The sequence below is a fragment of the Thalassophryne amazonica genome, chromosome 7 (genome assembly GCF_902500255.1).
Source record: "Thalassophryne amazonica chromosome 7, fThaAma1.1, whole genome shotgun sequence".
Lineage (NCBI taxonomy): Eukaryota > Metazoa > Chordata > Actinopteri > Batrachoidiformes > Batrachoididae > Thalassophryne > Thalassophryne amazonica.
In genome coordinates this window covers 95,224,610-95,248,390 of record NC_047109.1, presented here as the reverse complement: position 1 = coordinate 95,248,390, position 23,781 = coordinate 95,224,610, and the positions used below count along the sequence as shown (strand labels likewise).

The 23,781-nt window shown below is 40.1% G+C and overlaps 1 protein-coding gene across 2 annotated transcripts in view; it reads right to left on the bottom strand.

The window, feature by feature from the left end:
- Positions 1 to 1,900: 1,900 nt before the first annotated feature.
- The window catches only part of ptprub (protein tyrosine phosphatase receptor type Ub), a 700,336-nt gene continuing 678,455 nt past the window's right edge, over positions 1,901 to 23,781 (bottom strand). For both annotated transcript variants that reach the window (XM_034175133.1, XM_034175134.1), the window contains 4 exons: positions 20,127 to 20,252; positions 11,670 to 11,827; positions 3,040 to 3,175; positions 1,901 to 2,932 (listed from right to left, as the gene is read on the bottom strand). In XM_034175133.1, coding sequence (XP_034031024.1) covers positions 2,870 to 2,932; positions 3,040 to 3,175; positions 11,670 to 11,827; positions 20,127 to 20,252 — 483 coding nt within the window. In that variant the 3' untranslated portion in view covers positions 1,901 to 2,869. The remainder of the gene's footprint in view (positions 2,933 to 3,039; positions 3,176 to 11,669; positions 11,828 to 20,126; positions 20,253 to 23,781) is intronic.

Here is a 23,781-nt window from a genome sequence, read left to right as displayed (position 1 = left end):
ACACACACACACACACACAGTGGTCCCTCGCTATAACGCGGTTCACCTTTCGCGGCCTTGCAGTTTTGCGGGTTTTTTTAGTGCAATTTTGCATGGTTCTTTTTTTTTTTTTTTTTTAAACAGCGCATTGTGTTCTGCGTCCTCATCAGGCGGGCCAGTCGGCATCACCGTGATTGCTCTCACTGCCTCCGATGCGCTTACCGAGTCTGCGGGCTCGATAAGTGCCTCAGCGGGTCACTCACACCGCCCCACTGTCTGCTGTGCGGAGTTGCAGCCAAAATCTGGCAACAGGTCCAGAGACTACGCTCGCTGTTTTGATGTAGAGCGCTCCAGCAGCCCGCAAGGATAGAATTCTTGCGGAAAAATCTGCAGCGCTGCATGGTCTCGGTAACCGCAGCCGCAGAGCTCTGTGGCCACTGAGAGAGGTTTGTATCTTTTAATGACTTGGATTCTTTGCGGGTCCCGCATCCGTCCCACAACGGTAACACCGGAGGCAGTGAGCGAAAAAAGAGCACGTGCATTGTGTTCTGTGTGTGTCTGTTTATAATCTTCTCGCCCAGAAGAAAAAAGAGCGCCAACAACTACCCATAACTGTGTTCTTCACTCGGAAAAAGACACCCTCACTGAGGTTTCACTCAGTGGAAAAAGACGCGACAGTGGAGCGGCGCCACGACGAAGAGGTGCAATCAGAGGAACAGTGAAATACTGGTCAGTCAATATTAATAATTTCGTATGTGTCCAACCTCGTAGGTTGATCGTTACAATTAAATTCGTTATTTCTAAAAGCCATCATAATTATTTGTAGGAAAATGTTCTATTTTTATTTCTCAAACAAATGTTTGGGCCTGAAAACAGGTTTTGATTTTGGTTTCATTCTATAATACTGGACTTGTTTTTCTACTAAGGTTTGAACTTTGAGAGTGTTTACACAGGAGAGAAAAGTGAGAAAATGTTAATGCCTGTTTGAGAAAAGTGTATAAAGTGTGTAGAGAGGGGTTTTACAGCCTTAAAACATCTATAATAATTGTAAAAAAAATAACACTGACTACTTTGCGGATTTCGCCTATCGCGGGTTATTTTTAGAATGTAACTCCCGCGATAAACAAGGGACCACTGTATATATATATATACACTTTGCACTGAGATACCAATTAAACAATTGCAAATTATAAAGATGACAATGCTTATATGGCCGAGTGTATTTCAGCATTGTGTTATATTTTAAAATATCATTTGGCAAGTAGGGCTGTCTGAGCTGTACTGTCACACAAAAGCTAAACTGTCGACTGGTTAATGTGTGTGCCACCACCTTCTTTTGTATGTCGTAATGAAGTTGACATCACACCAGCTCCATGTGGAGCTGCCATGATGAGAAAGAACTAAAGGAACTATCATCAAAAAAATGAAAACATCTAAAAGTAAATAACCTACTTAAAATTTGAATAAATGCATTTCATGGCTGCACAGTGGTGCAGTGATTAGCACTGCTGCTTCACAACAAAAACATCTTGGGTTTGGTTCCTGCGTATTGCTGATTTTCTCCAGGTACGCCGGTTTCCCCTTCCAGCCTACAGAAAAGCAGATTAGGCTAATTGCCTTTGAATGTGAGACTGAGTGGTTGCCTGTATTTGCTAGTCTTGTAATGGACTGGCAGTCTGTCCATCACGCTTAATGAGACGAGCAGTAGAAAATAGATGGTGTTTTGGGTGTCAGACTAAAAAGCAGAGAACCGAGCAGAATTCACAACTGATTAACAGAAAAATGAGGTCAAATACTCAATATGTTTGGGTTGGACACAAGTTTGGAAAACCGACCTGTGCAGGACTCTAAACCAAAGTTAGCTCAACTTACTTTCATAATACACAGCAGAACCAAACAGAGACTTCAGGTAACAAAGGAATAAGAAACTCGCCTGTAATGCAAAGCCATAACTGGCACATCAGCACAGATGAACAGAAAATCATTTTTCACACCTGGACTTTTCTGCTACCGCGTTCCTTTGTGTTCCCACTGGGCATAAAACACAAACACGTCAGAACAGGATCATTAGCTGATGCAGTAAACACTGTGCGTCCATGTGCATATGCCAATGAAGCCGCGGGATAAAGAAAAGACAGGATTCAGGTCCGTCAGTGGGATTGGCGCTGTGAAGATAATGAGAGAGGAATCTCTCGTCGGTGGCACCAGGCCCAGTGCTGCCGTCCCCGGAAGCTTCCACCTGTAGCACACGTTGTAATCCAACAGAGATACGGCAAAATACAACACGCTGCACAAATGTACGGTTTCTGCATCAATAGGGTGTCCGTCCACCAGGGCGAGCCTCTTTTTCAATTCCTTCAATGATCTGAACATATCCGATCTACGGGCAGAGAATAAGGCAGTTTATGGTATTATGATAGATAAGTGCCACAGCCACAGCAGACTGCTGCTGCATGTAGCTGTAAGAAAGAAGAAAATGCTTTCACTTATATATAATGTTGTAGTAACTGTGCTGTGCACACTTCTGTCCGAACGCAAATGAAACACGGCGGAGGAGAGCCTTCTTCAGATTGGTCCGTTTTGCAGCTCGTGTTGAATGTTGTTTGGCTGCCGCCGCGCAAAAGAAAAAGCACTGGTCCAGAGGCAAAGAGGGCCAAGAAAAGCACTAAAAATTTCAAAACAGATAAAACATTACCGACGAAGAGGAAATCACAGCTGTACATTAAAGGTTAAAAGTCAGAGCATTAGCCACATTTTTTCTGACATTCCTTTGTTGTCCTTCCAGTGTCGAGTCCACAGGTCGGAATATTAAAGTAGAGGGGCTCACTGGGTGGCTGTAAATTGAATCAGCAGCGCGCAGGATGCATCAGCTGTGGTAAACATTTTGTTGCTATCTCTCCTCAAAGCAGTCCAAATACTCCAGGACAAGGTCATAGCAGAATCGGTACTGGTCCTGAGGAAAAACAGGAAATACTTAGACTGAAACATGAAATCCTGGGAATTATTACAGATATATTTGGACCACTTTATGATGCGTAACTTATTTGCAAAGTCTCTTACCAGAGACTCCACCATGTTGGGTTTGCAGTTGCGTAGCGTCTTGACGGCATAAAAAATATCCACCATGTTCTGGTACTGGATCATCTCAAGTAACATGTTGCAGGCACAGAAAGTCCCACTCCGACCTCCGCCATTGCTACACAGGAGAGAATGCATTACTAAAAATATTGCATGTACATTGTTTGATTAATTACTTTGAGAGATGGAGTCTATCGGCATTATAATATTTCAGTCCAACAAGTCTTCAGTTCAACAGAAGGGATTTAAGGCATGATTATATCTGACATTTCTACCAAATACAAAAGCTCTGACAAAATTCCAAAGGATTTAAGCATGAAAACAAAAAGGAACACAATCTAAACACTAGTGTTAAGTTCAGGTTGTTGCACAAAGTTTTACATTCAGTAGAAATACCCAATGGCCATCAAATATGGCCATCGGGTATTGTGAAGACTTTGCATCCATTTGTCTGTCTGTGCTCAGTTTAAATCCAGTCCTATTGTTCCCAGAGTCTTCAAATTCACAGGGAACATTCTTGGGACCGAGACCTTGGACAAGTTCAAAGATGGCTACCAATTTTAAGAGGTATTTTAAGAGGTTAAAATTTCACATTGTGTTTCAGTCTGTTCTGTGTTTCAGTCTGTTCTGTTTGTTTATGAGTGGTGGGGGTGCCAGCCAATCAGAGTAGCCCAGCACAGTGACGTCAGTGGAAGGTCTTGCTAAAAATGCTTCATTTATGTGTTTATATAACATGTTTCTCATATATTCTGTAAAAGCTAATGAGAAATAAACACGTCTAAAAGTGAAAACACTGTTTTTGGAACCTAATAACACCTCTGAAGTGATTTACAAGACATTTAGCATGGTGACGTCACAGGCTAGCTGCAAACCATTTTGTTTGTGTGTAAATATAACATGTTTCTCATATATTAAGTAAACGCTAATGAGAAATAAACACTTCTAAAAGTGAAAACACTGCTTTTGGAACCTAATAACACCTCTGAAGTGATTTACAAGACATTTAGCAGATGTTAGCATGGTGACGTCACAGGCTAGCTGCAAACCATTTTGTTTGTGTGTAAATATAACATCTTTCTCATATATTAAGTAAAATCTAGTGAGAAATACACAATTCTACTGAAAATGCTGCTTTTGTATCCTGATAACGCCTCTGGAGTGATTTAAATGACATTTCGCATGCACGCTAACTTCCCCTCTTGTCAAAAGCTCATAAAATGTAAATATTGTTTGATTTACTGACAGATTGATTGAGGGGCTTTATTGAACATGTACAAATTGTAAGTTAAGACAATAGGATGTTAATAATAAATGTAAATAACAGTAAAAAAAATGTATCTGTATATATATATATATATATATATATATATATATATATATATATATACAGTGAGGAAAATAAGTATTTGAACACCCTGCGATTTTGCAAGTTCTCCCACTTAGAAATCATGGAGGGATCTGAAATTTTCATCTTAGGTGCATGTCCACTGTGAGACAATCTAAAAAAAAAAAAAATCCAGAAATCACATTGTATGATTTTTTTAAATAATTTATTTGTATGTTACTGTTGCAAATAAGTATTTGAACACCTGTGAAAATCAATGTTAATATTTGGTACAGTAGCCTTTGTTTGCAATTACAGAAGTTAAATGTTTCCTGTAGTTTTTCATCAGGTTTGCACACACTGCAGCAGGGATTTTGGTCCACTCATCTTTCAGGTTTGGAGTTTCAGCTCCCTCCAAAGATTTTCTATTGAGTTCAGGTCTGGAGACTGGCCACTCCAGGACCTTGAAATGCTTGGGGTTGTTCTCATCCTCTAAATATGGTAAGTGGAGTTGATTCCAAAAAGCTCTATTCTGGTCTCATCTGACCACATGACCTTCTCCCATGCCTCCTCTGGATCATCCAGATGGTCACTAGTGAACTTTAAACGGGCCTGGACATGTGCTGGCTTGAGCAGGGGGACCTTGCTGCCCTGCAGGATTTTAAACCATGACAGCATCATGTGTTACTAATGTAATCTTTGTGACTGTGGTCCGAGCTCTCTTCAGGTCATTGACCAGGACCTCCTGTGTAGTTCTGAGCTTTCTCAGAATCATCCTTACACCACAAAGTGAGATCTTGCATGGAATCCCAGACCGAGGGAGATTGACAGTCATCTTGTGTTTCTTCCACTTTCTAATAAATAATCAAATAAACAGTTGTTGTCTTCTACCAAGCTGCTTGCCTGTTGTCCTGTAGTCCATCCCAGCCTTGTGCAGGTCTACAGTTTTGTCCCTGGTGTCCTTAGACAGCTCTTTGGTCTTGGCTATGGTGGACAGGTTGGAGTGTGATTGATTGAGTGTGTGAACAGGTGTCTTTTATACAGGTAACAAGTTCAAACAGGTGCAATTAATACAGGTAAAGAGTGCAGAATAAGAGGGCTTCTTAAAGAACAATTAACAGGTCTGTGTGAGCCAGAATTCTTGCTGATTGGCAGGTGTTCAAATACTTTTTTGCAGCAGTAACATACAAATTATTTAAAAAAAAAATCATACATTGTGATTTCCGGATTTTTTTTTTTTTTTTTAGATTATGTCTCTCACAGTGGACATGCATCTAAGATGAAAATTTCAGACCCCTCCATGATTTCTAAGTGGGACAACTTGCAAAACCGCAGGGTGTTCAAATACTTATTTTCCTCATATATATATATATATATATATATATATATATATATATATATATATATATATATATATATACACACACACACACACACACACACACACACACAACACACACACACACACACACACACACACACACACACACACACACACACTTTGCACCAGGATACCAATTAAATGACTGCAAATTATAAAGAAGACAATGCTCATACAGCCAAGGGTATTTTATCATTGCGTTATATTTATATAAATATACTACCTAAACATTACCATCCTAAACAACGTATCCACATGTCATCATATTTCTGTCAATAAAATATCCTGAAAATTAAGGCTCTGCACAACCTCTGTTGAGTTATGGCTGGTGGAATGTTTTATGTAAATTTGCACACTAACTGACATATTTGTAATGTCAACCTTTTTTAAAAAATCACCATAATGTACTACACACATTGTAAATATAAATTTTTTTATCAGCAGTCATTCTTCTGCAATGGCTGATAGAAAATAACATTTTCTTCTCAATATGCAAATATCTGTTTCAAATAATGAACAAAATGTCATCTATTCATCTGCTCCACAGGCAGCAGTATAAGTATCAAGTGTCTGTACTCTTAAGAAAATAATAATAACTTCATCCTCATTAATATGTAAATATATGCCCCTAAACCGTCCAGAACTGAAATTTGCTCACCTACTCCACAGGAGTACCTGTGGTATAAGCATCACTTTTACTAATTCACAAAAAATAAAAATAATCATCACTGATATGTAATTATTTTCACCAAACAGTCCAAAAATGTAGTCAGCATCACGGAGAGGAGCTGCTGTTCCGTCTCTATCCTGTCAATCATGTGGGCGTGTCCCACCTCAGTGGGTGTGTCTCACTGAGCACTCAGACCTCTGAAGCTATTTCAACAGTCTCGTTACTTGAGGACGTTGAACATGAAGCTTCTATCATATTCAACCGTACAGCGTAGATTTTAAAAAATAATTTTGCTCAATACGTCTCTTTTAGTATCATGGAATTAATCCCTTAAGAGGTTGACCCTAAAAGCGAGATATCCATTAACCAAAAGGTCAGCAGATGCCTTTCATCTCCTTTCTATGTGTCACGGTGTCCTTGAGCAAGATATTGCTCCTGACGATCAGTTCAGCAGCTGGCATGGAAGCTCCATTTGGTGTGTGCGTGCATGTGTGAATGTATAACAGTAAATTGCTTTTGAACATCTTTTCTCAGAAGTAAAAGTGTTTTTATATATGAATGCCTTCCACGTACCATTTAAGTGCTTTGAAGTTTCTTTTGAGAATGAAATGTGACGATTAAAGTTTCCCTGCTTTATGTGCAGGTTTCGATTGGACCTTGACTGGCAGTTTGATGCAATGCTGTCACACCATATGTGTGGCAGAAAACATATTTCACATTATACACAAAGGAGAAGCAGATGAATATTGCTGGGTGTCCAGTGGGAGTGAGGCTGCTAATCTAATTAAGTGCCTTTTGATATCAAGTGACAGGATCAGCAAGTGATAACCTCCTGTGCTGAAAAATGAAGCCAATGCAGAAGTGCCAAAGCCTACAATTCTTTAGGCATCTTAACACTTACACGGATTTGATCCCTGCACTGCCACGCAATTCGCCGTGCCAGTGCATCCCGCTTTGTCAGGCTGGATGCCACGCTATATAAAGTAATCATTTTGTAGCCAATGACACATTTGCTCGCAGAACTTGGCTGATGAAACCATTCTCTCATCACTCACAGACTCATGGAGAAATTATCTACAGCTGCAGGTTGTCTCATGTGCATCATGCAGTGGAGAACACATCTGGAATCTTATCTCAAAGGTAATTATTTATAATATACAGTAGTGTTCAGAATAATAGTAGTGCTATGTGACTAAAAAGATTAATCCAGGTTTTGAGTATATTTCTTATTGTTACATGGGAAACAAGGTACCAGTAGATTCTCACAAATCCAACAAGACCAAGCATTCATGATATGCACACTCTTAAGGCTACAAAATTGGGCTATTAGTAAAAAAAGTAGAAAAGGGGGTGTTCACAATAATAGTAGTGTGGCATTCACTCAGTGAGTTCGTCAATTTTGTGAAACAAACAGGTGTGAATCAAGTGTCACCTATTTAAGGATGAAGCCAGCACCTGTTGAACATGCTTTTCTCTTTGAAAGCCTGAGGAAAATGGGACGTTCAAGACATTGTTCAGAAGAACAGCGTAGTTTGATTAAAAAGTTGATTGGAGAGGGGAAAACTTATACGCAGGTGCAAAAAGTATAGGATGTTCATCTACAATGATCTCCAATGCTTTAAAATGGACAAAAAAAAAAAAAAAAACAGAGACGCGTGGAAGAAAACTGAAACCAACCATCAAAATGGATAGAAGAATAACCAGAATGGCAAAGAACCACCCATTGATCAGCTCCAGGATGATGAAAGACAGTCTGGAGTTACCTGTAAGTGCTGTGACAGAAGACGCCTGTGTGAAGCTAATTTATTTGCAAGAATCCCCCGAAAAGTCCCTCTGTTAAATAAAAGACGTGCAGAAGAGGTTACAATTTGCCAAAGAACACATCAATTGGCCTAAAGAGAAATGGAGGAATATTTTGTGGACTGATGAGAGTAAAATTATTCTTTTTGGGTCCAAGGGCCGCAGACAGTTTGTGAGATGACCCCCAAACTCTGAATTCAAGCCACAGTTCACAGTGAAGACAGTGAAGCATGATGGTGCAGGCATCATGATATGGGCATGTTTCTCAGGTACTAAGGTACTATGCCTTCTCTGTGGCTGGGCCCAGACTCTGGAACGCTCTGCCTCTCCACGTTCAAACAGCCCCCACAGTGGAGTGTTTTAAGTCTCGTGTGAAGACCCATTTTTATTCTCTGGCTTTTAGCTCTGCATGAGTTGTATGGTCCTCTGTTGTCTTTGGCCCAGTGTTTTATTTATTTATTGTTTTATTGTTTTTATGTTTATTTATTTATTAGTATCTGAGTTGGTTTATTGTTTTGTATAGTTGTATAATCATTTTTATGTGCAGCACTTTGGAAACTGTTCTGTTGTTTAAATGTGCTATATAAATAAAGTGGACTGGATTGGATATGGTGTTGGGCCTATATATGGCATACCAGGTATCATGGATCAGTTTGGATATGTCAAAATACTTGAAGAGGTCATATTGCCTTATGCTGAAGAGGACATGCCCTTGAAATGGGTGTTTCAACAAGACAATGACCCCAGGCACACTAGTAAACCAGCAAAATCTTGGTTCCAAACCAACAAAACTAATGCCTCGCAGATGTGAAGAAATCATGAAAAACTGTGGTTATACAACTAAATACTAGTTTAGTGATTCACAGGATTGCTAAAAAAGCAGTTTGAACATAATAGTTTTGAGTTTGTAGCATCAACAGCAGATGCTACTATTATTGTGAACCCCCTTCCTACTTTCCTACTTTTTTTTTACTAACAGCCCAGTTTCATAGCCTTAAGAGTGTGCATATCATGAATGCTTGGTCTTGTTGGATTTGTGAAAATCTACTGAATCTACTGGTACCTTGTTTCCCATGTAACAATAAGACATATACTCAAAACCTGGATTAATCTTTTTAGTCACATAGCACTACTATTATTCTGAACACTACTGTATATATATTGTAATGGATCAGTAAAACAGTTGTATTTTCATTCCTTCTTATAAGTTCAATAATATATCTGTAAGTTATGTTACTGGTAGAAGTAAACATCTCGTCATAATTATTCATGCCCTACACACAATGACACGCAGTGTTTTCGAATAGGTTGTGAAATGTTCACAAAATGAATGTGTGCCATAAGTTTTGAACATTTCAAAACCTTCTTTGTGTACTGGCACGCAGCCACGCACAGTTTACAACAGGTTTACGCACTGGCGCACCAGACTGCGTCCCAGTGCAGGGATCAAATTTGTGTCAATATGGCTTTTAAATGCCCACTTGAGGCTGGGTGCAAATGCAAATTAATTCCCTGAGAAGCCTATGTTAAACTACCTTTACAGTCTCCAAATGTACAGCAGAAATAAACATGTTTATGGTTTGGTATAAAAATACAATTTTTGTCTCTGTAGCTAGTTTCCTCTTTCATGACAATGTATAGGTGGTTTACTTTTTTATCTCATCTGTTTAAGGTATTTTGAGTCCTAAAGTTATGAACAAATGTGGGCATGGTCGGTTTGAATGAAAGCTGGTGACTCAGATCTGGAGCCCCACTAGCACTGGGCGTTCCCGCTAGCAGAGTCAGCTCGCTGATGTTGACTCAAATGTCTTTTTCCTTTCTGAGGATTCAAATCAAATATAATTGATAATTGTACTAACCAGCCTTTCTAAAAAAGTCTATGCTCCAGTACTTCCATTGAGTCACGTTTTAGTATTGTTTAATTTGTATGTTAGTAGTTAGCAGGTACTAATATTAGCTACAGACATTAGCTACAGTGATAATGTACAAAGTTACAGAGGAAATGTAACAGGCATTGTGTTTAATACTCACAACTCAAGCCACATGTTACAAGAACCACCGCTCAGTATGTTTGTCATTCATCCAAATTCAGGTGACATAGCCTGTCAGCCTTAGCTAGCTTGGTAACTTCAACATAGATGAGCATGTTTGAGCTTCATCCATCCTACCCAGGTCATATCAATTTTAACCATGTTCCAGTTCTTTACTCATTTCTGATTTTTTTTTTTGTAGCAACAGTTAGGCGGAGTCAGGCAGGGCCAAGAAGGCAACATACATATAGCACTGCGCCATCTAAGGGTCAGAGTCACTCTTCAGAAAATCGTGCATTAATTCAGGGGCCGCATCCTTTGAGGGCTGCATTCTAAAAAAACTTGACCTTCCAAAACAGCGGCGGCTGATCCAACTGTTCTGAAATGAGCCCACAGTGCATTTTGCGATTCCGTTGTTAGCATATTCCGCTCTGACCCGTCACCTAGCAACTCTGACAGCTGCATAATCTGTAGTTTAGAAAATGTTTTTTGAAAACTTACTTATTACATTACTTTTATGACGTTACTCTACTTGCTCATATGGACCCCCAAACTGTACTTTCTTTAAAAATTTAGTAATCATATTAATTTGAAAAAATAAAAATTGGACAATGACTCTTCTAACTGTTGGACCGTGAAGGATACACCGTTGTAAGACACAGGCTTTGGAGGACGTCCCGAATGGTTTGGTCCAGTACGTGCACACACACACAAAATTGTGTGAGGTGTGCATGTGTGTACTCTGAAGATAACGTTTTCTACCACAAAATAAAATCTTAATGCAGAAATTTAAAAATCTGACCAGTAGAGAAGACAGATAATAACAACACATGTATCATTTCCGTCAGAATATTGTACTGGTCATCCGAATGGAAATATCAATAAACAACTGGAGGACAATCCACATCCTCTCTCCTGAAACAAATCCAGGGAAGGTGGGCACGGGGGCCTCCGCAGCCTATACAAGCAATATTAAGGCAATCAATCGTCGTCAGTGCGTTGGCAGTCTTGGAATTTACTGTAGTGGAACCGATGCGTTTGTATTAAGCCATAATTGATTTGATCTCCATAATCTCTCTCCTGGTTGTCGTGGGTAACGCTGTGTGACAGGGCTGAGTGATGTGGTTTTTGGATAGGAGCGGTGGCGGTGAACGTGCGACGGCTTGCCAATGAGCTGGATGGCCCATTCATATTCATCAATCTGTGCGTGCCCCGAGGGCTTAGGACAACAGAGGAATTAGAGCACACAACTTCACGCCACACCAAAACCTCCTACACAACGTTCTTACTGCTGTATAAGTCAGCTTTCAACACCAGTTCAAGAACCCTTGTCAGTCTGAGTGGGTCGTTGCATTGTGTGCGCGTCTTTTAATCTTCAGAGACGCAGCGAGCTGCTTCGTTACTCACAGGCAGTGGACCACGGTGCGTCCGTCCCCACACTCCCGTTGCCACTTGTGCACTTGAGCCAGCAGGCCGAGGAACGCTTTCTTGGAATCGGGAACGTCACGATAAGCCGACCAGCGCAGGAACTGGAACTGACACACCACCAGCTGGCCCTCCTGGAGCTTCAACCACAAAACAAGAGCACAGATGTCTACTTCACTGCGCATATGTGCAGTAAGAGCCACACATATATTTGGACAATGACACAGGTTTATTTTTGCTGCCATGGCACAATTATAATGTTTAATGCTTAAAATCAACACCTGATTGAGTGAATACACATAACCATAAAATCAAGTCACCAGCCAGCTGCCCAATTACTTTGGTCCTTTAAATATGGTGGCCCACACAAAAAGGGCTGTAACTGTGACACTGTTTACCCAATTTAGCTGTATTACCCTCATTTTAAAGATGGCAGCCTGCACTCTGAGCGCATCCTGATTATTTCCAATTCAATTTATTTATAATAGCACCAAAGTAACAACATAATTCACCCAAGCTGCTCCACAAGGGTAAGGCCAAATTTTACCAACAGCAATAAAGAAAAACTCCCTCAGGTGTTTCTGCAGTATTTTCTGAGTGCTTTCTACACAGCAAAATCACCAGTGTAAAATGAACACTGACAGCGACTATATGGGTCCACACTGGGTCAGTGAGGAATACATATATAGACGCTGGCAGTGTTCATTTTACACTGGTGATTTTGCTGTATAGTTTGTGTAGATTTGCTCTGATGTCATTTTCCAGGGCAGAAGAAATATTTAGATTTACATCATTCTTCTTCTATGACTCCCCAGTCCAACTGAGCCGTACCCAAGATCACTTTTGCACATCGGCCCAGCTAAGGTTAAACGCGCCCTGCCTGGTCCAGAGTACTCATACTCGTCAAGCAAACTGGACTTTAGGGGTGAAATGTGCTTGTGCATGGTACGGATATCCTAATGTGAGCACGCCCTGAGTCTGGTCTGCTTGAGGTTTCTTCCTAAAATTAAAAAAAAAAAAAACAGCTGAGAGCATTTTTCCTGACTGCCGTGGCTGATGTGCTTGCTCATGGGAAGGGTAAGGTTTAAGCTGTGCTCATGTGTAGCACCTTGGGGCGACTTATGCTGTGATCCAACACTACATAAATAAAGTGGCGCTTGTACAGCGCAAACCTCCGCCAATACTAGTTTACAATTCCACACATTTTTATCTTGGAAAAAAAAAATTCAAGGTCAAAGTCCTGTTAGAAGTGGCTTTTCATAAGCTAAAATATAATACAAAATATAGATGAAAATGGCTTTTCAATGTTAATATCAAATATCCACTAAATCCACAATACGAATTGGATGCGGATCAAACTTAGTCTATTCACCGAGAGTATCAGTTTGTATCTCACTGTCACAAATGAGAGTGATTGAGGCACTTTTGATTGAAAATATAATGCAAAATACACACCAAATGGGCTTTTCAATATTAAATTAAAACATCCATAAATCCACAATCTGGATCAAACACTGTCAGGTGATAGTGAGTACCAGTCTGCACCTCACTTCAAATATGAGAGTGATTGGGGCACTCTTGATTAAGATATAATGTAAAATATACATTAAATGGGGTTTTCAATGTTAAATTTAAATGGCCACAAAATCTGTAATTTGTATCAGATCCAGATCAAACTTTGTCAGGCAAGAAAGGATACCATCCTACATAACACATAACATAAATATGAAAGAAATTCAATCTTTTGTGTCGGTTTTTGGATAGGGATTTTTCCCATTTCCAAGACTAACCTAACTTTGACCTTGATCTATGAACCTTGAATATTTAATCAGGTGTTGCCTATCAGGATATGAGTCTTCTAAAAATTTCATAATGATATACAACCCCAATTCTAATGAAGTTGGGATGTTGTGTAAAATGTAAATAAAACAGAATACAATGATTTGCAAATCCTCTTCAACCTATATTCAATTGAATACACCACAATTTAATGTTCAAACTGATAAATTTTTGTGCAAGATATTTGCTCATTTTGAACGGATGCCTGCAACACGTTTCAAAAAAGCGGGACAGTGGTATGTTAAGCGTTTGGGAACTGAGGACACTAATTGATGAGCTTTGTAGGTGGAATTTTTTCCATTCTTGCTTGATATACGACTTCAGTTCGTTCAACAGTCTGGGTCTCCGTTGTCGTATTTGCGCTTCATAATGCGCCACACCTTTTCAATGGGCGACAGGTCTGGACTGCAGGCAGGCAAGTCTAGTACCCGCCATTTTATTATGAAGCCATGCTGTTGTAACACGTGCAGAATGTGGCTTGGCATTGTCTTGCTGAAATAACCAGGACGTCCCTGAAAAAGACGCTGCTTGGATGGCCAGCATGGTGTTGCTCCAAAAATCTGGATGTACTTTCAGCATTGATGGTGCCATCACAGACGTGAAGTTGCCCATGCCATGGCACTAACACACCCCCATACCATCACAGATGCTAGCTTTTGAACTTTGCACTGGTAACAATCTGGATGGTCTTTTCCTCTTTTGTCTGGAGGACAAAACATCCATGAGTTTCCAAAAACAATTTGAAATGTGGACTCATCAGACCACAGCATGGCTTGCCACTTTGCATCTGTCCATTTCAAATAAGCTTGGGCCCAGAGAAGGCAGCGGCATTTCTGGATGTTGTGATGTATGGCTTTGCTTGCATGGTAGAGTTTAACTTGCACTTGTAGATGTAGCGACAAATTGTGTTAACTGACAATGGTTTTCTGAAGTGTTCCTTTACAGGTCTTTACACAATGATGTCGGTTTTATAATGCAGTGCTGCCTGAGGGATCGAAGGTCACGGGCATTCAGTGTTGGTTTTCGGCCTTGCCACTTATGTGTAGAAAGTTCTCCAGATTCTCTGAATCTTCTGATTATATTATGGACTGTAGATGATGGAATCCCTAAATTCCTGCAATTGAACACTGAGAACATTGTTCTTAACTTGGAACTGTTTTTGCACAGTTGTTCACAAAGTGGTGATCCTCACCACATCTTTGCTTGTGAACGGCTGAGACTTTTGGGGATGCTCCTTTTTTTATCCAATCATGTATACTCACCTGTTTCCAGTTAGGTGTTCTTTGAGCATTCATCACCTTTTCCAGTCTTTTGTTGCCCTGTCCCAACTTTTTTGAAACATGTTGCAGGCATCCATTTCAAAATGAGCAAATATTTGCACAAAAAACACAAAAGTCTATCAGTTTTAATATAAATATATTGTCTTTGTGGTGTATTCAATTAAATATAGGTTGAAGAGGATTTGCAAATCATTGTATTCTGTTTTTATTACATTTTACACAACGTCCCAACTTCATTGGAATTGGGGGTTGTGTAGAAAAATTGTGTGTGACAAATTGACTGTTCACAAGCAGACAAAAAGACAGGGGTGAAAACAACCTCTGCTCAACTTCACTGGTGAAATAAATGAAGAGCTGAATTGATAGAGGGGTGTTTAATAATATGTTGCAAAAAGTGACCACTGTTTGGCTTTGGGAGGGGCTCTCTGAGCACCTTTCCAGACAGACAGATTCCACCTACTTGATCCTGCACTCAAACTGTGGGCTTGCGTAGATATGCACTCTGGTGTTTCAGTTGTTTCACTAGGTTGCGCGTGCCAGTTTAACACCCGTGTTTAAGTGCTCCCCCGGGGCTGCACGCCGGCCTTCTCACTGTGCTCACTCAGCAGAGGTCATGCGAGATATATGGGTCTGCGGGTGAAAGTGCGCCGAGCTGCCTGCGAGAATAGTCCCAGTGTGTTCATAACCTTGTCCTGCAGAATCTCACCTAATACTTAAGGACCAGCGGAGAACTGTAAGTCATGCAAATTAGGCTGGCAAAGACGCCAACGATGCACAGAGGAATTGCCTCAGTGGAGATGGAACTTACAATTTTTTTGTGTGTACTGCTCTCATTTCCAGCCGTACATATGCTTACAATGCACTTCCCTTGACTTTTACTCCCTACCCTTGTATATTATAGTCGCACATCTTGAACATAAAGCAGCGCGAGAGGTTTGTGTTATTTCTCTGCGGCTTGTTTCCTCCCATGCTGTGTTAAGTTGCCTTCTCCTCAACGGTGCCGTGCACCAAGCAGAACAACGTATCATAGTGCAGAGGGGAGCGACAAGGGCAGTCAGCGAAGGAGGTGAGGACGTCAATCAGGAAAGGAAGCTGTGGGTGCAGCCTGTCGTGCTGCTTATAATGGCAGCAGAGAAACTCCTTGAATACAGATTCCTACCATAATTGCTTGACAGTCATCCTGAGCAGAATGCATGCATTCTCTTATGCAAATCTCTGCCGTCAAACCCATACCTGTGTACGCACGTTGACCACATCAGAGTGTTTTGAAAATGAGAGATGAATGATTCATACATATGCACAGACACTAATTAATTTTGTGTGGAGGAACCGGCCACACTGACGTCCCCGGTGCTCCTGTACCATGACAGAACTGTCACTGCCTTTATTTAGCCCATTTTAAGATTCCTGCCTAATTCTTGTCTTATTTTTTCCTCCTTCTTCTTCTTCTTGAATATGCGACAGGGATTTTGAACAAATTAAATGGGCCTGATTTGCAGCCTGAAAGACTATCTCTCGACTGAAACTATGACACGCGGCGCCGTGATGAAAATGCCCTTTTTAGTATGCCAACAGGCGTACGAGACAAGACGCCTATCTTGGTAATGATGAGATTAAATGAAAAAACGGGAACGACTCACCTAAATGCATGCATGTAAATGGGCTTTTTCACTTGTTCACTTTTTTTTTGTATATTATCCATACAGTAGTAAACGGAGTCCTTACAATATGTATCCCTCTTTCAGGAATGACTTATGGAAATTCTGGGCATCTGGTTCTGTTTTCATGAAAGTTATGAGTAAGTTTCTTTGCTGATCTGATGCTGGCCTTGGTACTGTTGTTTTGGCTTAAATTTAGAATACATTTGACGACACCATCTTATCCAAGAGGTATATACACTCCACAAGAATATGACTGTAATATAACTGCAATGAAGGTTTTTCTTTCCCAAGTTTTACCTTGTGTGTGCTTTTTATATGTGTTCATGTACCGGGCCGGCTAATGTGTGTTACGTGTTATGTGTGTGTCGTCTGTTGTCATGAGGCCGGTCATGGTTTGCTCAGCCCTGCTGTTGACCTAAGACAGGATATACATCTGGACCTGGTCCCCGGGCGCCTAAAGGCGACTTCTGCTCCTAACTGGCAATTAGTATGGGTTAAATGCAGTAAACACATTTCATTGTGCAGGGACCATGTTCCTTTGTGCATATGACAATAAAATTCTTCTGAATTGTTTGAATCCTTGAAGAATATGACTATCTGCATAAAAGTGCAAAATAGGCAGATAATGTTGCACAAACACAGTTTAAGCAGTCAGCAGTAGAGTGCATACACAGATCAGAAATTTCACTTGTAATATGAAACTTTCAGATAGATTTTTACAGACAAACATAAAGTGTGATCAAACAGTGGACTTTTTAAGGCACAATTTACAAGTGTCAGCTCTTAAAAGGACAAGTTTACTTTTTACAACCACTGTTATAATAAAACATGGTCAGCATTCAAGCCTCTGAAGGCAGTGCCCACGTTTGACAATTGTGTCGTATAAAAGAAATTATTTTTCCACATATTTCCTAACAGGAAACACAGCCAGGCCTATAAATATTTGAATAATGTCATTGTCATTTTTGCCTCTGTACACCATCACAATGGAGTTGAATCAAGATATGCTTGAAGTGTAGCGGTCCAGGTTTAATTTAAGGGTATTTTCTTTAAAAGAAGGTGCAGGGTTTTCTTAAAAAAAAACAAAACAAAACAAAACAAAGACATGACATTTTATTAAAGTTTTCCAGAAGACACATGGGAGACTCCAGCCTAGTTATGAGCTGCTTTCTTGATTGAAAATCCTTCTCTGTTCCACTCCAGCTGTAACTGGTGATGCAAAAGACTAAAGCTTCATCTGATTCTCCACTCACATCTAGAGATCGGTTATCTGCTGTCAGGTGTGCCTTGGTGGCTTCCCTCACTGATGTCCTTTTTGCGCATTCAGTTTTCGAGAACTGCCTACTGCAACCAGATTTGATGTACTCTTTGTATTTCCTTGTGATTAATGTAAATGAAATCCAAGTCATATTCAGTGACATGGAAATGTTCGTGTATCCAGCATCTGAAAGTAAACGTGATGATTAACTGTAAATTCATCAAAATGTCCTAGTAACTATGCCAACATACATTTTATATCTAAATATTTTTTTAATTTCACTCTATGAAAGCATTTTGTTTTACTGTTGCCGATTCTTAACTTTGGGCATTTTGTAAAACGATGTGGAACAACTGACAAGAAAAGTAGGTGGAAAAATGAGGACTTGTTCACAATAATTCTTAGATTTTTTTTTGTCCAATTGCGCATTGCATATGAAAATGGACGGACTGCTTGTACAAATGGCTGTAATTTCCAAAAAGCATTTCTTAAGGCGTTTTGCAACACAAACATCTTGATGATTTCAAAAAGCAGGCTGCTGACAGTATACAGTGGGGTAAAAAAGTATTGTGCAAGTTCTCCTACTTAGAAAGATGAGAGAGGTCTGTAATTTTCATCATAGGTACACTTCAACTGTGAGAGACAAAATGAGAAAAAAAAAATCCATGAAATCACATTGTAGCATTTTTAAATAATTTATTTGTAAATTATGTTGGAAAATAAGTATTTGGTCACCTAAAAACAAGCAAAATTTCTGGCTCTCACAGACCTGTAACTTCTTCTTTAAAAAGCTCTTCTGTCCTCCACCTGTTACATGTATTAATGGCACCTGTTTGAACTTGTTATCTGTATAAAAGACACCTATCCACAGCCTCAAAGAATCAGACTCCAAACTCAACCACGGCCAAGACCAAAAAGCTGTTGAAGGACACCAGGAAGACAATTGTAGACCTGCACCAGGCTGGGAACAGTGAATCTACAATAGTCAAGCAGGTTGGTGTACATAAATCAACTGTGGGAGCAATTGTAAGAAAATGGAAGACATACAAGACCATTGATAATCTCCCTCGATCTGGGGCTCCACGCAAGATGTCATCCCGTGGGGTCAAAATGATCATGAGAATGGTGAGCAAAAATCCCAGAACTACATGGTGGGACCTGATGAATGACCTGCAGAGAGCTGGGACCAAAGTAACAAAGGCTACACACTAAGCAAAGAGGGACTCAAATCCTGCAGTGCCAGGCGTGTCCCCCTGCTTAAGCCAGTACATGTCCAGGCCCGTCTGAAGCTTGTCAGAGAGCATATGTATGATCCAGAAGAGGAGTGGGAGAATATCATGTGGTCAGATGAAATCAAAATAGTACTTTTTACTAAAAACTCAACTAGTCATGTTTGGAGGAAGAAGAATGCTGAGTTGCATCCCAAGAACACCATATCTACTTTGAAGCATGGGGTGGAAACATCATGCTTTGGGGCTGTTTTTCTGCATTGGGGACAGGACGACTGATCCATGTTAAGGGAAGAATGAACGTGACCATGCATCATGAGATTTTAAGCCAAAACCTCCTTCCATCAGTGAGAGCATTGAAGATGCAACGTGGCTGGGTCTTCCAGCATGACAATGATCCCAAACACACCGCTCAGGCAACGAAGGAGTCGCTCCGTAAAAAACATTTCAAGGTCCTGGAGTGGCCAAGCCAGTCTCCAGACCTCAACCACATAGAAAATTTGTTGAGGGAGTTGACAGTCTGTGTTGCCCAGCGACAGCCCCAAAACATCACTGCTCTAGAGGAGATCTGCATGGAGGAATGGGCCAAAATTCCAGCTACAGTGTGTGCAAACCTGGTGAAGACTTACAGGAAACGTTTGACCTCTGTCATTGCCAACAAAGATTATGTTACAAAGTATTAAGTTGAACTTTTGTTACTGACCAAATACTTATTGTCCACCATAATTTACAAACAAATTCTTTAAAAATCGTACAATGTGATTTCCTGGATTTTTTTTTTTCTCATTTTGTCTCTCATAGTTGATGTGTACCTATGATGAAAATTACAGAACTCTCTCATCTTTCTAAGTAGGAGAACTTGCACAATCAGGGACTGACTACCCCACTGTATATGGTGTATTTTTAACTTCTGTTACGGCTGCCCCTTGATTGTCTTGGATTACTTCCTGAACTAATTGTTTTAAAAACATGTTTCTGAAGAACAAAGTAATTGCCAAAGGTGTTAACAATTTGCAAACAATGCCTTAATATGATGAATTGTAAAATAGTAAATTCATCATTTCATGGACTGACAGTAAAACACCAACAGATCAGTTTGACTTGGTGCAACCACAAGTGAAATACTGGAAAAACATAATCTGTATGGACGTTTTTGATGCATAATCACTCACTCTTGTGACATTCTTGACCCGAAACAGACGTGTAATGACGTCCTCATCAGCTGACATGGACAGAAACTCCACTTCCATGGGGCCATACTGCTGTAAACCGGGCTCTGGCCAGTACTGAACACATGGCTACAGGAGGACAAAGGTCAAAGAGAGAAGGCAAATCAGTTTGATGAATCTCAGTCAGGTTATAAATTATTTCACGGCACGGAGTCTGCACTTTTAAAGGTTTTTAATGACCTGTTTTTAATCACTGATTCTGGTGATTCCGCCGTTTTGGTGCTTTTAGACTTGACTGCTGCCTTCGACACAGTTGACCATGCAACTCTTTTATCTCTTCTTGAGAACTGTGTGGGTGTCAGGGGGACAGCCTTGGACTGGTTCCATTCTTACCTTACAGGCCGTTCATTTACTGTCAGGCTGGGGGAGTCCACCTCGTCTTCTGCTCCTCTGAACTGTGGAGTCCCCCAGGGTTCTATTCTTGGGCCTATTCTCTTCACCCTATACCTTCTCCCGTTAGGTCAGGTGTTTAGAAAACATGGCATATCTTATCATCTTTATGCAGATGATACTCAAATTTATTTGCCTATTAAGAAGAATTCTAGCAGCCCCCTGACACCCTTGCTTGTGTGCCTGGAAGACGTCAAGGCTTGGTTGGTTCAAAATTTTCTTAGCTTAAATGAGAACAAAACAGAGGTGATTGTGTTTGGGCCCAGTGTTGGTTCCACAGTTCGATTAGACCTGGGCCCTCTCAGTCAACACATGAAGCCCACAGCCACCAACCTTGGCATCATTATGGACTCTGATTTTAAACTGGACAGGCAGGTCAAGGCGGTTGTTAAATCCAGCTTTTATCGGCTTCGTCTTTTAACCAAAATTAAATCAATTTTATCCTTTTCTGACTTGGAGCGCATCATGCATGCTTTTATTTCTTCACGCCTGGACTACTGCAATTCACTTTTTTTTGGAATTAATCAAAATACACTTCACAGATTGCAGTTAGTCCAGAACGCTGCTGCACGCCTCTTAACTGGGAGCAAAAAACATAAACATATTACATCCATTCTTGCGTCTTTGCACTGGCTCCCTGTTAATTTTAGAATTGATTTTAAAATTTTATTTGTTTTTAAAGCTTTAAATGGACTGGCCCCACAATATATTGTAGACCTCCTCCAAATTTACTCCCCAGTGCGTGCTCTGAGATCTGAGGGCCAGTTCCAGCTTGTGGTGCCTAGGACGAGACTTAAGACCAGGGGGGACAGGGCCTTCTCTGTGGCCGGGCCCAGACTCTGGAATGCTCTGCCTCTCCACGTTCGAACAGCCCCCACAATGGAGTGTTTTAAGTCTCGTCTGAAGACCCACTTTTATTCTCTGGCTTTTAGCTCTGCATGAGTTGTATGGTCCTCTGTTGTCTTTGGCCTAGTGTTTTATTTATTTATTGTTTTATTGTTTTTATGTTTATTTATTTATTAGTATCTGAGTGGGTTTATTGTTTTGTATAGTTGTATAATCATTTTTATGTGCAGCACTTTGGAAACTGTTCTGTTGTTTAAATGTGCTATATAAATAAAGTGGACTGGATTGGATATAGTAGATGAATTCATGTCTGCTTCAGTAACTCTGGCCAAGGGGGGGGGCAGGCTGCTTACTTTGCTGTTAAGACCTGGGATTATCAAATATGATGAGAGCTCCAAGTTGATAAAATGATTAAATTAAACAAGGCGTGAGCTTGCATGTGTGTGTGTGAGATGAGAATATTGCCTGAACACTGAGCCTGAATACAAGAACAGAGTGTAAAGGACACGCAGGTGCAAAAATAACACTGACTGGAGCTCTGTTAGTGTTAGTTTACAAAGAACAGAAGGTTTTACTGCAGCGGATCGTTGTTAATCAGAGGAGAGGCCGCGCGGGGAGGCAAAGACGCCACATGTGTGAAGATATTGCAACAGGAGGGAGTCGGAGTGCTTCAGCTCCACAGCTGAACTCTGTAACATAGCTCATAACACGATCTAGCGCTGAACAACTCAAAGTGGTGATAACTCAATTTTCAGGCTCGACAAAAAAAGGGCTGCAGGATACAAGCTGAAAAAGGGGAGGACGAAAACTATTATTGAGCAAAGGTACATGCAATTTCTGTAATTTATTTTTTCATGTTTTCAGCCAGTCTACACAAGCCTCAACACAATACAGAAAAGCAAAACACATAACCTCAAAATTTTCTGCGTTTAATGGTGAAATCTTACAGGATGATTCTGGATACTGATTGTTTATAGTCACTGTATATTGTTTGTTAATCCTGACAAGTCCCCAAACAGTCATGAAAGTGGTTTACAGATTTTGACAAACGCTGTTTTGTGCAATATTTATAACTTCCATTGTACCTGCATTAATGCTAAGTGTCCACCAGGTGTCAATATTGCTCCATTTAAACAAACGTGGGACACACCACGGACTAACCTGTTGCTTATAGTTGTAGATATCGTGAAGAAAGCAAAACAAAACACTGTTTAAAAAACTGTCAGCACTCTTCAACTACCTTTAGCATTAAAATACATTTCTTGCTGCACCTCAGCAGTGACAGTCATGTCTCTGGGTCCTTGTTCTTTGAGATCAAACTTGGAAGAGTTTGATCTCAAGGTCCTTGGACAGACATATTTGTTAAGTCTGACACATTTGCCAGAAGTCAACATATGGCAAAAATCTACATAGCCTGCAAAGCAGCACTGCCATTGACCAGTGTTGGCACAGCTACTTTATATGGTTACTTTATACAGTTACTTCATTAGCAGCTTTATGCAGTTACTTTATTAGCAGCTGGCGACAACGTATAACTAATAAGTAATGTAACTAATAACGTAACTAGTAATCTAATTTGGTTACTTTTAAGATTGAGTAACCAGTAAAGTAAATTAGTTACTTTGCTGATTAGTTACTTTGTTACTAATAGTCTGATTAGTTACTAATAGTAAAAAGTTACTTTTTTACCAATACTTTGCTGAGTATTTAAACTTAAAAATAACCAAGTTAGATTACTAGTTACTTTATTAGTTACATTCCACAGGTGGTAATGAAGTAACTGTATGAAGTAACTGTAAAATGTAACTGTATAAAGAAACTTTTCAAAGTTACTGTGGCAACACTGCCAATGACTAAGTACAACCCATTTGCAACCTACATTATTCATTGCACTTTAGATTTTGCATGGTTTAAATAGTAATATGATAATGATGGCCACACCCCAATGCACTTGCACTATGTGCACCATAGACTGTTAAGATGTGGCCAAACAGCATACAGATGGTGTTAATTTGTTTTGCTTTTATGTCAATACAATTATACCTTTCTGGTAATTACACAGACTCAAATCAACAGGCGGGCGACACAAAACAGGTGTTCATCCATTTGGGAAAAACAAGCTGTCTCCACTTTCTAGCACTGTAAGCAATGATGATTTTGTTTTTTCCTCATTACCTCTCATCTTTCCACACGGGTAAGTAAAATGGTTAAGAGAGCAGTTACAGTAGGTTGTGACACTGCTGCTAGTTATTCTGAATATTTATTTATTTTTTTTTACAATACAAGAGCATTTTTGGAAGTAATGCTGGAGGAGAGTGATTTTACAAGACCCAAGTCAGACCTTGGCCACAAAAGATTCATC